Source organism: Apostichopus japonicus, chromosome 22 (genome assembly GCF_037975245.1).
Source record: "Apostichopus japonicus isolate 1M-3 chromosome 22, ASM3797524v1, whole genome shotgun sequence".
NCBI classification, from domain to species: Eukaryota; Metazoa; Echinodermata; class Holothuroidea; order Aspidochirotida; family Stichopodidae; genus Apostichopus; species Apostichopus japonicus.
Window position 1 is genome coordinate 23,466,988 of NC_092582.1, and position 15,133 is coordinate 23,482,120.

Consider the following 15,133-nt stretch of genomic DNA (forward strand, 5'->3'; position numbering starts at 1 on the left):
ATTTTTCATTTGTTATTGAATTTACACAATTTTTTTATGTAATTTGATGACTTTAAACTTTTAAAGTGAATGTTTTGGTTTAGTCTAAACAGGTGTTTCCTGTAGCAATTTATTTGTTTGTTTTTTCATTAACAAAACTTCACATTCTGTATTAATATTCCAGGGGTGGGGGAGTTATGGAAATCTATGTTTTCATTATCTGTATTAAACATACTGTACTTTTGGGAATATCAGGAAATGATATGAAAGGTCATATTCTCCACAGAAAGTACTCTAGATAGTTTCATTGGACTGCTGCACAGTTCTTGGTAACATTGATTACTTTCAAGGCCTGGTATTTCTATTAAAGATCACTCCATTTTCTGCTGGAAGCTTGCTATCCTTGAGAAATAACCACATTTTACACTCAGGAGGTGGGAGCCCCCAGTCAAATGTCTTACCCCCCCCCAAATGACATTGGTTTTGTTCCCCACACTTTTGAGAAGACAGCCTAAATAGAGTCACCCTATTCATGAGGAATGTAAACTACCAAATCGCAGGATACAGTACGTATACAGGGGCAGAAATCGAACGAAAATATTTTGGCCTTTATTCACTCAAAGTGGCTGGTAATTTCTCTAAAAAATCTGATTGGGTTATGTTGCAGAAAAACTGGCAACCCTGCTGTAGGCTGTAAAGTTCAAACTGGTAACACACTGTGACACCATTGTATTGTTTGTTTCTTATAACTGGCCATACTGCCACAGAGTCACGGATTTGACTAGGACACCATAGAATTAGCTTCTATTTGAGTGAGTTATTGAGTTATTTCCACCCAACGAATCAATAATTGGCTAATCATATGCAGTGTTTTTTAACATTTTAATAACATACAGTAGCTAACATCTAGGCCGATTGGATAAAATTGGAAAGCTCTGAAGCTCCACCCTAGACCCCACCAGGGCCCTTTGGCAGGTTCCTGTACCACACAGATAGCACAAAGCGCTCTTGACAGGTCAATAAACTGAATCCTCCACACCTCCTTAAGAAGAAATCCTGGCTACGCGCTTGACTTTCCCTACAATATATCAAGCTAATATTTTTAGTTGGACTATCCCTTCAACAATTTAGCGGATGGAACTCAGGAATAACTATTAAATTTGGATCAAGAAATATATTCACAACTGTTCCATTACCATGGTTTCAAGTGTTTGGGAATGGGACATATTGCAAAAATACCTCAAACGACCAAACTAGTCATGCACAAAACTTGCCCCCCCCACTCTAACTCTTTGAGCCCCTTCAGCCCCCCCCCCACCCGCCACCCTGATGAAAAAGTCTGGTTATGCCACTGGCTGTTATCCAGATCCACCCATCAAGTACTTAATGAAGAATAATTGTGATCATTTATATATGTAGTGAATAATTTCAACTAAATGTCATTTACATTCTTCACTACACCTGACTAGTGACAGAACTCAAGGTTTACCCTAGTTCTTCCTGCTAATAGATTTTGAATCTGCACACGGAAAGAGTCTCTCTTAAGTTAATAAATATCGGTTAGCTTTTTCCTTGTTGATAAGTTACCACAAATACAATTCCTTGACAGACTTCCCTGTTTTTACATGATAATGGATCAGACCAAAAATCAAATATAGGAAGCTGTGCAACAGGATCACTGTACTGTGCAACAGGATCACTGTACTGTGCAACGGGATCACTGTACTGTGCAACGGGATCACTGTACTGTGCAACGGGATCACTGTACTGTACAATGTGCATATTATATATGGATGAAACGTAACCGAGTTCTTAAGATAATTTCACATTAATATTGCATAATTCTAAGAATCTAGGATAGTCTGGAATTTTGGAGAATAGGATTGTAAGTTGAACTGAATTATATTGTTTTAAAATCAGCTGTTGCATGTAAATGTATTTTATCATCTGCAATGTATATATATTATATGCATATTGTACATATGTCTGTACGTAATTTACAGGTAATAAATGTACATACTGTATATCTGCATACATGTATGTATTAAATATGTGTATGCAATGTATCATGTGCATACATGTACATGTATTAAATATGTGTACTATGCAATGTTTAATGTGCATACATGTATCATATAAACATGTATGTAATACCTGTGCATGTACGTCACATTGATTTTATATGTGTAATGATGTAAACATGAATGTAAGATGTATGTAATGATCACATAATGATGTACACATGTTTACCATCTGCAAGTACATATTTTATGCATACATACAGTTTGTCTGTCTGTATGTAGTGTACGTGTAATAACTATATATATCTGCATGTATGTATTATGTATGTGTATGTCATGTTTACATACACATAATGTGCAAACATGTAACGTGCATGTATTTCATGTACATACATATATGCATATGTGCATGCATATGCAATGTGTATGAAATGTATGAACTTTACAAATTTCAATTCATACTTTACTGCCTTTAGAAAAACAAGCTTCATTGAGAGGATGGATATTGAAATGTGACTTGTTAAAGTGACCATACTGTATAGCCTCTATCCAGATGTACACACATTGTCCTTTTGAGAACATATTGATAGCCATCATGAAACAAATTACTTCCCACAATCCTGATTTGACAGCATATGGAGATCTACTCATAATAAAGTTTCTCTAGCCCACTCTAATTATAGCATATGGACTGTGGTTGATGCCATTAGTGCAATGTTAAGAAAATAAGTACTTCCCTCATTAAAAGATATATAAATATAGATATTATAGAATTCATAGTTCCCTCCCACGTGTTGTTATTCACAACAACCGTCTGAGTTAATTGCGTTTACACCTTTCTTAAAGTTTGTGGCATATAGTTCCTTCAAAAACAACAATTCGATTCAGCCATGCAGGATGTTCCGCAAACTATTACTTCTAAAGGGAATCGATGCCAAGAATGAATTTCTATACTAAGATGACCTCCATGCCTCAATACCCTCGTACTGCAGCACTTTACAAAGGGACACTATTGCCAAAATCACACGGTTTTCCCCCTAAATAATTGACAGGACTCCCCCGCCCGTTAAGGCAAGTCGTAATGAGTATTGATGGGAACATAAGCCAAACAAATGCCCTTTAATATCGCTTGTCAAGACTTCATGTGTGAGAGTGAAATTGAAAAGGTCTCGTAGTATTCTATACATTGTCTATAGGTATACATGTGCACAACATTCAGGTTGCCAGTGAGTGGGGAAGGTCACTAGAAACTAATATCTTGTAATCCTTAACTAAATAACAAAAAGAGTGTTTGCAACAATATCTTAGAATTAAAATGTAATGAAATAAAAACTTGCAAACATTTTGGAAAGGGAGAACCTGCAGATTTCTTCCCTTTTCTTTTTTTGGAGGGGGGGATGGTGGGGGAAGGGAGAATATCTGAACATACCCCTCATCCACATCAGCTGGTAGGGTTCTTCTGGTAATGGCTGGAGGAGATTTAGACGGGTGAGTGTAAGGCCGTCCTCCTGTGGGTGTTTGCTTGCTTCTTTTGTTCTTCTGTGAATTAGAAAAAGAAACAATTGAACAACAAAAGAGAATAGATTGTGTATTTGTGAAGAAAGAACAATGGTCATAACATGTAAAACTTACTAATATCATTTTTAATATAAAATAAAACTTCAAAAGTAGACACTTTGCGCTGGCTGAGTTCTTATTATAAGCTGTCTCCAACAGGGTACAAAAGGCATGTGTGAATTGATGGCCGGGGCTTTGGAACTGGTTATAATAGTCAGCTACATAGACATAATGGATCATTTTGATGTGAAGGGAAATATCGAGTAGAGATGTTTTTGCTGAAAAATGGGGGGGGGGGGGAATGAGTAAAGAGGACAGGAGATAAAATCATAATTTTTCATGCTTGATGAATGGAAATTGTCCCTAGATAGTATCTGGTCACAAATTCTCTCAAGTTTAAATACCAAACTAACTGGTCATTGCTCAAATCATGAGAATTGAGTAAATTGTACAAAAACATTCTTCATTTGTCTCATATTATAATTTGAAATGAAGCTTGACTGATTTATCTTTTAACAACCAGCATTGCCACAGGAAGTTAACACTGAATTGTAACAAAAATTAGCCAACTCAATAAAACTGTTCAGAGATGTTTCATTTTGTGTAAAATGCATAGATCTTCATCATATAACACTGTTAGCATGTAAGTATTAATTGAACAGGATCATTTCAATTTTATACAACCTGTCAATACATTTTGCAAAGTAATATATTATAGCAAGTGTACGATAGTCATGCCAACTACTGGCAACAGCATATATGTGTAACTTTATATGTCGCCATAAAACCATCCATGAATTCTAATTCAAACGCATCATAACACACAAGTTTATGCAACTTTCAAACATTGAGATCATAACCTCTCTAACATTTATATCAGCAATGAAATGAGTCATCAAGGGCTTAATACCGATAATCCTTTAGTGTTTTTATCCAACGTTATTATGAAGGTTCATGAGATATATACTTCTAAATGGCTTCCAACATCCTTCCTTTATTTAAGATCTAGTTTAAATTACTGGAATAAGGGTTGTATTCTTGGGATGGTTACTCTCGCACCTGGATCATCAGGAAGGACACCTGACCGTCAGGAAGGACACGGATAATGGGCGCTGCCAAGAATTCCATGAAAAATACGGTGGTTATTTTGAAAGGCACATTATAGACTGCTAGGTAATTAACCTGGCTGTTGCATCCATGCATAATGTCACAGATCGGATGACAACAGGAGGCAACTTTACATCACGATTAGCGCACACTTCAAATTTGACGGTTTTTTTTTCGCTTTCGGTTGTGTGCATCGGGTGTGATGAGATCTTTTTTCAAACCAAAGTCAACGTTTCAGGATGCTTTTTCAATAAAGCTCATTCTACATCACATACAGTTCAGTACATGCTGTGATGACTGAATGGCAACGTGTTGTAGAATTGTCATCATTAAGATAACAGTAGGCACTGCCTACTCAAGAAACTCAAGAAACAGTAGGCACTGCCTACTCAAGAAACTCAAGAAACAGTAGGCACTGCCTACTCAAGAAACAATCTGTAGGCTTCAGAGGGAATAAGGGCTGGCAGTTTTCTGTAATGTTCAGTTTCAAAGCAAGAGGGAAGGGCGGGTTGAGGGGAAGGGGTGGGGGTGGTGGGCAGGAGGGAGATGCTAGACAGGACAAAAGCAATGAATTAGTGGATGAAAGATTGCTAGAGATTACATCTTCCAGACTGAAACAAAGGACAATGACACCCCTTCCTCCCTCCCTCTACCCAAAAATTTAAATTCATTAAAAAAAAGTGTCCAAACATTTAAAGATGATGTCTTCTAAGAACCATCAAGAAAGCATGTAGGACCTTGGTATGTGTGGAGGGGGGGGGGAACCACACAAAAGCATGTAGGACCATGGGGTGCGGGGGGGGGAGTTCATTGATAACATTTCTGATGAGAGGTGTCAAAATTCTCAGGGCTATGGTTTCTACCTTTCTGCTTTTAGTCTTCTCTTTTGCAGGGAAAAAAATTGTAAAACAGTATTGTATTATGTTGACATGTAAATTTAATTTTAAGTAACAACAAAGTTTATTTCATGTGTTTGTAATCATAATCATATTGTTAATTGTTTCTTGAAATGGGTGCTGTCACAAGTGGTTTATACTGTTTACACATCTCTGTAAACAATGTCCTAAGATGAAGATAAGCTTTAATGTTTTTTTGAAAGGAGTGTTTGCATTCAAAGAAGAGCTCACAATATATTCCTGTATGATAGAGTCAACTTTGTGTGTAATTACTGTGGATACACACATGTATATATTGCGCAATTCTTGAAAAGTTCTCAAAAACACCTGAACTTTGCTTTAAAGTTGAAATCTTCAATTTCCCACACAATATAAAAGTTCTTGCCAAGCAGGAAACTAATTTTGGCCTAAGGTTACCCAGTATTTCCTTTTTCCTCCTTTTATTTTGCACATAGTGTGTGATGCAGATACCATGTTAAAATCCTAATCAAGTTCACTTTTGTCTGGGACACATGTTTATGTGATCAAATATGTAAATTGTCACACATACAGATTTGTGGGAAATTGTTCAAAATATTGAAAATATGTTCTTCTGATTGTCTTTTAATGGGATTTCCACTCAGATAGTACGGTCATGATGATTCATTTCCGCAATTGTTAGTTGCAATCTCGATGTTATGATTGGACGAGAGATTGTAACTCGTCATTTATATTCCAGATGTTGACATCTTACAAATTTTGTTATTGTTTTTGTCCTTGTCGTTGTTGCTGCCAGAAATACAGATTTGATTCTGTCATTTTGAGAACTAATCTGAAACATTTCACAGTATTGTATGATAATGTGGGTTTCAGAGTACTATTCACGACCGGCTGTGGAAGTTCGGGGAGTGGTGCCACTCACTGTTCGAGGAGGGCAAACAAGTGTCAAAGTTAAAAAATACAGGACAGTAATTGCTGCAATCCACCTCAGCTTCACAGATTGGTCCATCACGGGAAACAACAGATATTATCGCCCAGCTCATCATGGCAAACAGACATCTGCTCGTTTGTGGGGACTTGCAATAGTACTAACGAGACCGCCGCCATACAAGCCAATGGCTTCAGCCTTGCTTGCGGCTCTAACCAAGAAGACTCTGTTCCTGAGAGAACCACATAAGGTTTGAAAACCACAAGGTGAGGATAGGCCCGACGGACTTTCATCACCAAGAACCAGGTTCTATCAGGAGCGAAGTAAAAATCCCAAAACTTTCTGGTTTGGTTTGGATTTGCAACCAGACTCTAAGAGACTCTAAAATGTCCCTCAGAGAGACCCCAGCAATTAAATTAACCCCCAATATGGTAACATCATGCTGAAGGGGTGTGGGTTTGTACAGGTTTAACTGCAGAGTCACATCATGTTTGATATGTCAGGTGTTACATTAGATGTCATTATACTTGTCAGTGAACTCAGCAATAAGTCTGTCCGTCTGTTTGTGAGGTACATACATACATTGCACATCAACAATCACCAGCTGCAGTACAAATAAAATGTCAAGCACATTGTACTTAAATACCCCCATACAAGTACATTCATTTCACAACCCACCATTGTTTTATCCCAGAGTTGTAAAGTGGTTGTTAAGGGGTTTTTGTCGCTGAGGTCACAGCATGTGTATATATAACTAGACATACTGTCGTAAATGTTAAATATAAAATGTCAGTCAACTTTTCATTTAAAACTTTCCAATTTTGAATTGTGTGGCAAGGACACCTATCGTCACTGATCGCTCCACAATCTGTTAGACACTGTATGATACATAACACTTTTCATGGTATAATTAGTGAATATATATCTCTTAATTTGTAGAAAATTGTAAGATCTTACTATTTTCTTTGTCGATTGTTTCTGCTCTGATATTCCGGAGGGAAGTAGGGTTTCCGTCATATCTTTGGGCGAGACTATCCTTGGCTCTGTGCTGTGGGGATAAGAAATAGAAGTATGAAATATTAAAAATCAGTAACTAGTGATTGACTTTCTTTATTACTTGAGACAACACTGACTAAGATATTTGTATTGGTTGGGGGGGGGGAGGGTAGGTGCTGCACAAGCTGACATATCAAGCTGCAGTATCCTATTTCAATTCTAACACTTTGTAGTTTGACATTCAAAGGTCGGTTTGATTCAAAGTAGAAAATTTGACACTGAGTGAGCTTGGTCTTAAGGTAAATTATTTACAGCAGGCTAAGCAGCTATGAGGTAAAATAAATAATCAATAAACCTTCTCAATGAAGAGAAATTGCTACAACAAACCTCCATAACAGTATTTTCTTTGCCTGGTAAGGGACATTGCAAACTCAGGTTTAGATTTGACCGGTGCAAGGACAGTGATCTTTGGAAGAAAATTGCTACAACAAACAACCAGTTACAACTATTCATGGCGGTTAAAAGATTCTTTGTGTATGGAATGTATGAGCTATGTATAACTCGAGCGGCTAGGAAACAGGATCTTACTCGGCCTCAAGAAACCCAAAATGATTACATAATGAAAAATTAGCAATATGGATCACTCTATTTCTAAACTTCCAATATAATTGTAAGATCTAAGGAGACAAGACAACATTGGTATCTTTCCATTGTACTTCACAGAGACCTTTCTTGTGAGAATAATGAAGAAATGTCCATATTTGTCAAAAATATTTGCTGAACCGACAGAGATGAACAGCACTGCAAAACAAACTAAAATCAAATCAAAATTGATAATATGGGGATAAGTTATTCCCTCCTATTTGAAAACAATTCTTATATGATTATAGAGGGTGCATAGTTGCAAAATGGTGTACTATTTTGTAATTTTTTGAAGTAATCATTTTTCAATTTATTTTTTCTTGTCCAATGTTTTGGTGACCCTCCAAGATATATTTTTAACCATACTTCACGGAACCAATTATCACTAAATTTTTAACAGCAAGGTGTGAAATTGATATAAACTATGAAAACTGTTATCCAGCATTATACATCAGAAATATGGGGGCATTTTATGAAATAATATTAATAACACATGAGGCATTATTTGTTTTAATGGGGCCTAGGACAGCACAGTTTAATTATTTAAAAATCATGAATTATGGCAAATTTTACATTACATGTTCATAACTTGTGCATTGATTGCCTTCTCAATCACAATGACCAAAAAGAAAGGTTACAAAAGCTTGGAATATTTTGTTGTAGATGAGGATTATGTTATGGGCAAATATGTGACTAATTCTACAAAATGACCATTAATTATGACCTACTTTTGTTTGTCCTTAGCCATGAGATCCTTTCTCTTCTGGATGGCTCTGTTCGATGGCTGCCAGACGTAAACCTGGGATCCCATAAAGACATCGTTAGATGGGTGGACGGGACCGCATAACTGGTTTAGATGGACATTAGATAGTTTAGGAGGATGGGATCCTTTGATCGGCTCAAGTAAAGCGGACCTAGATCGGTTCCGACCCTTCCTCGAAGTCTTGCCTTGCGACGACCTTGATTCTGTGCTCTGGTATGAGGTTTGAAGGTACCCACTAGGGTAAAACAATGGTAGAGACGAGAATATTATAAAAAGGCAACATGAAAAAAAAAGCACAGATTCCAAATAGTACCTTAATTGAAATCCATTTTGCCTCATAGAGGTTGAAGGGCTTTTGGTTTTGATCAAGTATAGTTAAATTACCAATTCTTGAACTGTGCATTAATCGGTAAGATTACAAGCGATCAAACTTAGACACCTGTTTAGATTTTCTGTTTTTATCAACTGACAGTTAATGAGCATGTACTTAATTCGATTCCTTTTGTTTTTTCATCACCACAGCAATTTGTGAATGTTATTTTTTTTTAATAAATACATGTTGAAAGCAAACTTTAAAATGTTCATCTGTTATTAGTTCACTATTTGAAATGACACTTGACTATCCAAACTTACATTTGACTATCAAAGTAGCAATGTCGTGTATGAACTGTTAGAGTAACGGACACTGTAAGTGTTGAAATAGCAGTGAAACTTTTATAAAACGCTAACTCAAAACAGCACATTGGTTTCTGTTCATCAGCATTGCCCTGAAATATGATACAAAATTTGCTAGAAATAATATAATTCAGTCAAACAAAAAAATTAATAACTCAAGCAGTTGGTTAAACTTTCATCAACATTGTATGTACAGTATGTATTTTAGATCCTCTTGCAAGCAGGAAATCGCGAAGAAGCCTCATTGGCTTATCAAAGCCGCAAGCTGACCAAAGTCAGTCTCTTACATTCATATTTAACGTCCATGATTATGAATTGTTAATTGGCCTAAAATATGCTAAAGATTCTCAAAATTGGTCACTCGTATGCTCAGACTTTCACCAACGTTTTTACTGCTATCGTCTAACATTTATGACACAAGTTGAAGTTAGTATAAACTCTTACTTTATCCTCCACCTTCGATGTCTGGGAGAGTTTTTGCGATAAATTTTAGCGACATTTAGTAGGTTTAAAAGTAATAGTAGGTTTCAAAATAACCGATGATGCTGATAGTTTTCACAACTGTCTCGATAGCTAGGCGAACTGTATTTGACCCTCAATAGGGTAAAACTATATATCTTAAAACTCAGTATAAAACACAAAAAGGTGTACAGTAATTCTAAGTTCTTAACTACATACAAAAAGTATTACCAACATTAAACTTCATTGTCAATTTAAGCCATGCATTGTGAAATATCAAATTTTGCTGCTTCAAAATTTGAATATCTTCCATACATTCTACATCTGCTTTACTTTCACAAATAAAATCTTTATACTGTCAATCGAACGTTCTGCAGTTTACCAAACTTATTCAAATTCACCAAAATATACAGCATGGTGAATTGGTACGGAGAGAGAAACTGATCAAAAGCATGCAGCCATTTTTCTTGGAAGTATTAACCACTTTCTACAGTCAAACATGAAACATCCTACCTATTACAGAAACTCTTTGCCCGTTTAACTCCAGATTCCATTAAGAAGTCAGGAAATCCCTGTTTTCCTGAAATCTTGAAACCGTGAACCGCTAAATATTTTGCTGTTTCAAATTATTAATTTCTTCCATACATTCTACAATTGCTTCACTTTCACATTTAAAACGTTTATACTGTCAATCCAACAATCTGCAATTTACCAAACTTTTTAAATTTACCAAAATATAGAGCATGGTGGATTGGTACGGATAGAGAAGCCACACTAAAGCACCGCCATTTTTCTTGGAAGTATTAACCACATTCTAAAGTCAATCATGATACATCCTACCTATAAGAGAGACTCATTGCCCTTTTAACTCCAGATTCCATCAAGAAGCCAGGAAATCACTGCTTTTCCTGAAATCTTGAATCTGTTAACCCCAAAATATTGTCACAGCTGACATCCTTGCACCAAATCATTTAGCCTACATCTACCCCTAATACCAGAGCCAAAGGTTCCTCTTAAAAGAAAGTGGAGCTGCCATTTCCTGTTTTCCATGAAATAGTCAACATCGGTGAAAACATAATTGCTGGCTTTCTAACTATCTGAGGTCAACGATGGAAATGGTGTTCAAGGGCTTTTGTGAAGGTTGTTGCTTGGCTCGTTCAAACATGCAAAAGCTCACTGGGTTTGAGATATGTTTTAATGCACTTGACAGGACAGCAATTTACTCTGCGAAAGAGATCTCACCAATCACAGCTTGGTATGAGGTGAGATGAGTGGCTATCCTCGTTTCGGCTATTAGTGTCTTATAAACGGCATAGTTTGATTTTGTACAGTACATGTAAGGATAGTTTTCAAAGAAAGCTGTAAATTCCCGAAGAAGTATGGCCTGACTACGTCATGACCTAAGTCTGAACTTGTGGAATGGGTTTATTACGTGCTAAAAGACACATTGCACAAGTGCTGAACTTGCTGATTGATTCTGAACATTGCGCCTGTTGGTCTGTTGGTCCGTTGGTTAAGTCTGTTGGTAATATACATGGTCCACTTCTAAAGGGAAAGATAAGGTACCTGAAACTGGGAATTGCCAGGGAGTTGCTAAGGAGTTGGTAAGTAGTTGCCAGGATTTTGCTAGCATGTCCCTGCCACAACCGTCATCATGAAACTTTATGCAAATTTATGCAAATGACAAAATAAGCGTGACATTACTGGGAGACACATAGAGTTTCTGTATTGGACTACATGATGTTAATAATTCAATAGTTAAACCAGCAACCAACTGGTTCCAACCGCATACAAATTTTAGTAGGATCGCAGGGTACTGTACGAGATAATATAACATCTTTCTTTGGGTTGGAATGACACAAAGTTAAAACAGAAACAGAAAACTGTAACCTCAAACTTAACGGTAAAGGGAAAAAAAGGAATTCAACTGATATTGAACTTGCTGTTTTTGCAACAACACATTAAAGTTGATCAAATAAACAAACATTGCTTACAGGTTTCCCACCCTCTTATATTATGTTTACAATACATGTATTGTATGACCGTCGAAAGAAACAATGTTTAATTACCTGACACCATGAGTAGGGTTAAGTTACCCACTTGAGGCACCAATCTACAAATAAACCATTCTAAGAAATAAATGCTGCATACCGAACTTGGGATCATAACCTTTAAGCTTTGCACTTGCCTTGTTTTTTCATTTCAGAGTCATAATCAATGCAGAATTTATGACAGTCCAGTGCAGGTTTCCAAATGACCACTATAAAAAATCATGACATTTTTCTTGGTATTTGAGAAAATATCAAACTTGCCATTTTTATGAATTTACAAATCAGTTCTGACTATTCTGGTTATTATATGACAAATTATCAATAGGGAGTCTAGGAAAAGGAAAACAAGAAGCTATAAATTAAATGTAACTGAAATTTTGGTTTGTTTAATGAAGATAAATCTCAATGAGCCCCCCAGAAATGTTGGGTTTTGAGACACCGTCTTACCTTTCGCCGCCAGGGATGATTGATGGGGCAGAAGCACTGCGTCTTCTCTGATGCTGATTGAAACGGTTCACACCGAGGGACGATATTGCAACATGGTGTGTGGACGGATAATGATCTCGACCGCTGAGACCGTAGTCGTCAAGCATGTTCTGTACCTTAAGTGTTGGAAGACCTTCAAACAAATGAAAGGATGAATGATAAGCTCTTGCACATTGTCACCCATGCAAGAATATATACATATTTAAAACAATATTACAGTATCAGAGATGCAAATGAAAATATGTAAAAAAAAAAAAAAAATTAAAAAATATCTCCCTGAATTGAATATTTACAAGCAATGATACTTACCTGTTCCCACTCTACTACCGCATTTTCCTTCCCATTTACATAATCTTCAAACTGATAATTTTGTAGGACTGCACCCTCAACAACCCTCAACATTTTAAAATAATATTTTCTTATTACATACTCACTTTTGATGTCCTGCTTATAACTATTTATATTTATACTGGAAATAAATAGATGAAAAAAAAGAAAAATAAAACACCCATCCAATATTTCTTCCCAACCTATCCTAACCAGTGCATATATATTCATGTCATACTTCCTGACCCAGGTCAAGCGATTCAAACAAATAAAACACGACATACAGTATGTGCCAAATACTGTACCTAGGGAAAATAGCGGGTCGTTGTTGATCTTATCTTTCTAAGTTTAATGAGTTTTATACACTCTCTCCTTACTAAAAATAATTTCCAGGATGCATTATTGTGATTTTCATATGATTTGTCTCCATATTCCATGAATTTATAGGAACAATTTATTTTTTCTTAGTAACACTTTTAACATGGAAGGTATGGTCAAGTAAGTGCTTGGTAAGTAATTAATTTAACCATAACTTTGATTTTGACAGTCTGCAAATTGAAAGTACAAACTGCCTAATGGATTCCAGCCAAAACGTTCTGTACAACACTCTATCATAATAATCTTACTTCAGGAAACTGTAAAGGAGTTTAAGTCATTTTTATGATATATGATATATGTTTATCTTTCTTTTTCGTTGATGATGTGTCCCAATTCCTGAACTCGATATTGCTTTGTCCACAGAAACATTGCATACTTCATACCCTCAGTGTTAACAAAGCAAGTGAAAGCGAAATATCATTATTTCTGCTATATCTAGATTGAAACCAATTAATACTGGAGATGAACAAAATCTGGCATTCACAATATCAAATGGTTGCATTAAAGGGATATTCTGGTGCCTGAAGTTGATTTCTTAATTCAATTGCTGCCTGAAGTAATACCTACACCTTTCGGTCATAACCCTATCTAGATAACTTTCTTACATCAAAGTTATGATTCTCTTTTCAAATTTGGCGATGTCCAGTTTTTTGTGGCAAAATGCCACAGAGTGAATGATGTCATTACAATGTCAGTTGAGCTGAAAAATGTTTCTCGTTTCTCTTTTGATAGTTTTGAGAAGATCATAAATGAGACAGTAAAGGTTTTGGAGAATATCTGCAGTGATGAAATTACAGATTATCACCTACTGTAGCCAATGCTCGGGAAAAATGGAGGGTTTTTGGCCAGTCAAAACAGGTAACTTTCAATCAACCATACCTTGGAGCTTGGGGCGAGATATGGAGTTAGGGTTTTTCCAACTAACAGTCTGGAATATTTATCTTTTTATTAGACTATATTTGTCTGCCACTGGAGTATCCCTTTAACTCCTCAGAGTACCTCATGGAAATGACATTACACATAGTACTCGAATCAGGCATGAAAGAGTGGATCTCACTGATGCTGGCAATACTGGATTCGAGCACTGTATGATCATATTGTCTGACGATACTATTTCAGTTAACACTGCTCGGTCTCATTCACAAACTAGGCTGTCGTATTTATATGGGCTAGTACGGACAATCAGCGTTCCCACAATTTGGTCCCTATTGGTACATTTTGTTTATGATATTTAACACTTTAAATTGTAAAATACCATAGCAATGTGGTTCATTACAATGCCGATCTGCAAATCTTATTTATTATGCAACCTGCCTTAAAAGTTTACATATAATTTAACTGACGATTCGAACCAGTCAAAAATAGCATACCTTTATGTTTCTTTTGTTAATAAGGTGAATCTTATTTAATAGAGAGATTCTTTAAGTGGGATGAAACCTTGAATACTGTTTAATTGAGACTTATTTATTACATAATACAGTCAGGTATTGAACAAGAAGCAATATAATAATTTCAACACTAAAGAATTTATCTGGCATAATGATCTCTCCATAATGCACAGGATGATGAGTACAGACTGCTTCATAAACTCTTACCTTCACCCTCAAACTGACTTTGTTTCTCTGGGAAGACATCGAGTCTAGGAAGTCCCCGCTCCACTCGACGGTTGGAAGCCCAGCATTGAGGATGCTGACACAGTGGTCCACATGATGTCTCATCTACTTGGATGTTACTCATGGTAGCCATGTGAAGCAAACATTAATAGGTTCACACTGCCACTACAGGTAGAATAAATTCACAGAGAGAAAGAAATACAATCAAAATAAGATAGCACACGATCCTTTAGATCACTGTGTAGTAAGTAACTCAGAGAAATTTAACCATTTCCA

The 15,133-nt window shown here is 36.2% G+C and overlaps 1 protein-coding gene and 1 long non-coding RNA gene across 4 annotated transcripts in view; one reads left to right on the top strand and one right to left on the bottom strand.

Annotated features, from left to right (window-relative positions):
• Window positions 1-15,133, bottom strand: part of LOC139963672 (uncharacterized) — a 33,125-nt gene that overhangs the window by 15,250 nt on the left and 2,742 nt on the right. For all 3 annotated transcript variants that reach the window (XM_071964684.1, XM_071964685.1, XM_071964683.1), the window contains exons 2-6: window positions 14,840-15,022; window positions 12,501-12,672; window positions 8,834-9,103; window positions 7,425-7,515; window positions 3,430-3,539 (exon numbers count right to left, since the gene is read on the bottom strand). In XM_071964684.1, the coding sequence (XP_071820785.1) occupies window positions 3,430-3,539; window positions 7,425-7,515; window positions 8,834-9,103; window positions 12,501-12,672; window positions 14,840-14,990 (794 nt within the window). In that variant the 5' untranslated portion in view covers window positions 14,991-15,022. The remainder of the gene's footprint in view (window positions 1-3,429; window positions 3,540-7,424; window positions 7,516-8,833; window positions 9,104-12,500; window positions 12,673-14,839; window positions 15,023-15,133) is intronic.
• On the top strand, window positions 9,133-14,940 carry LOC139963686 (uncharacterized). The gene is made up of 3 exons (XR_011791723.1): window positions 9,133-11,606; window positions 13,977-14,102; window positions 14,806-14,940. It is a non-coding gene; the product is annotated as an uncharacterized lncRNA (long non-coding RNA).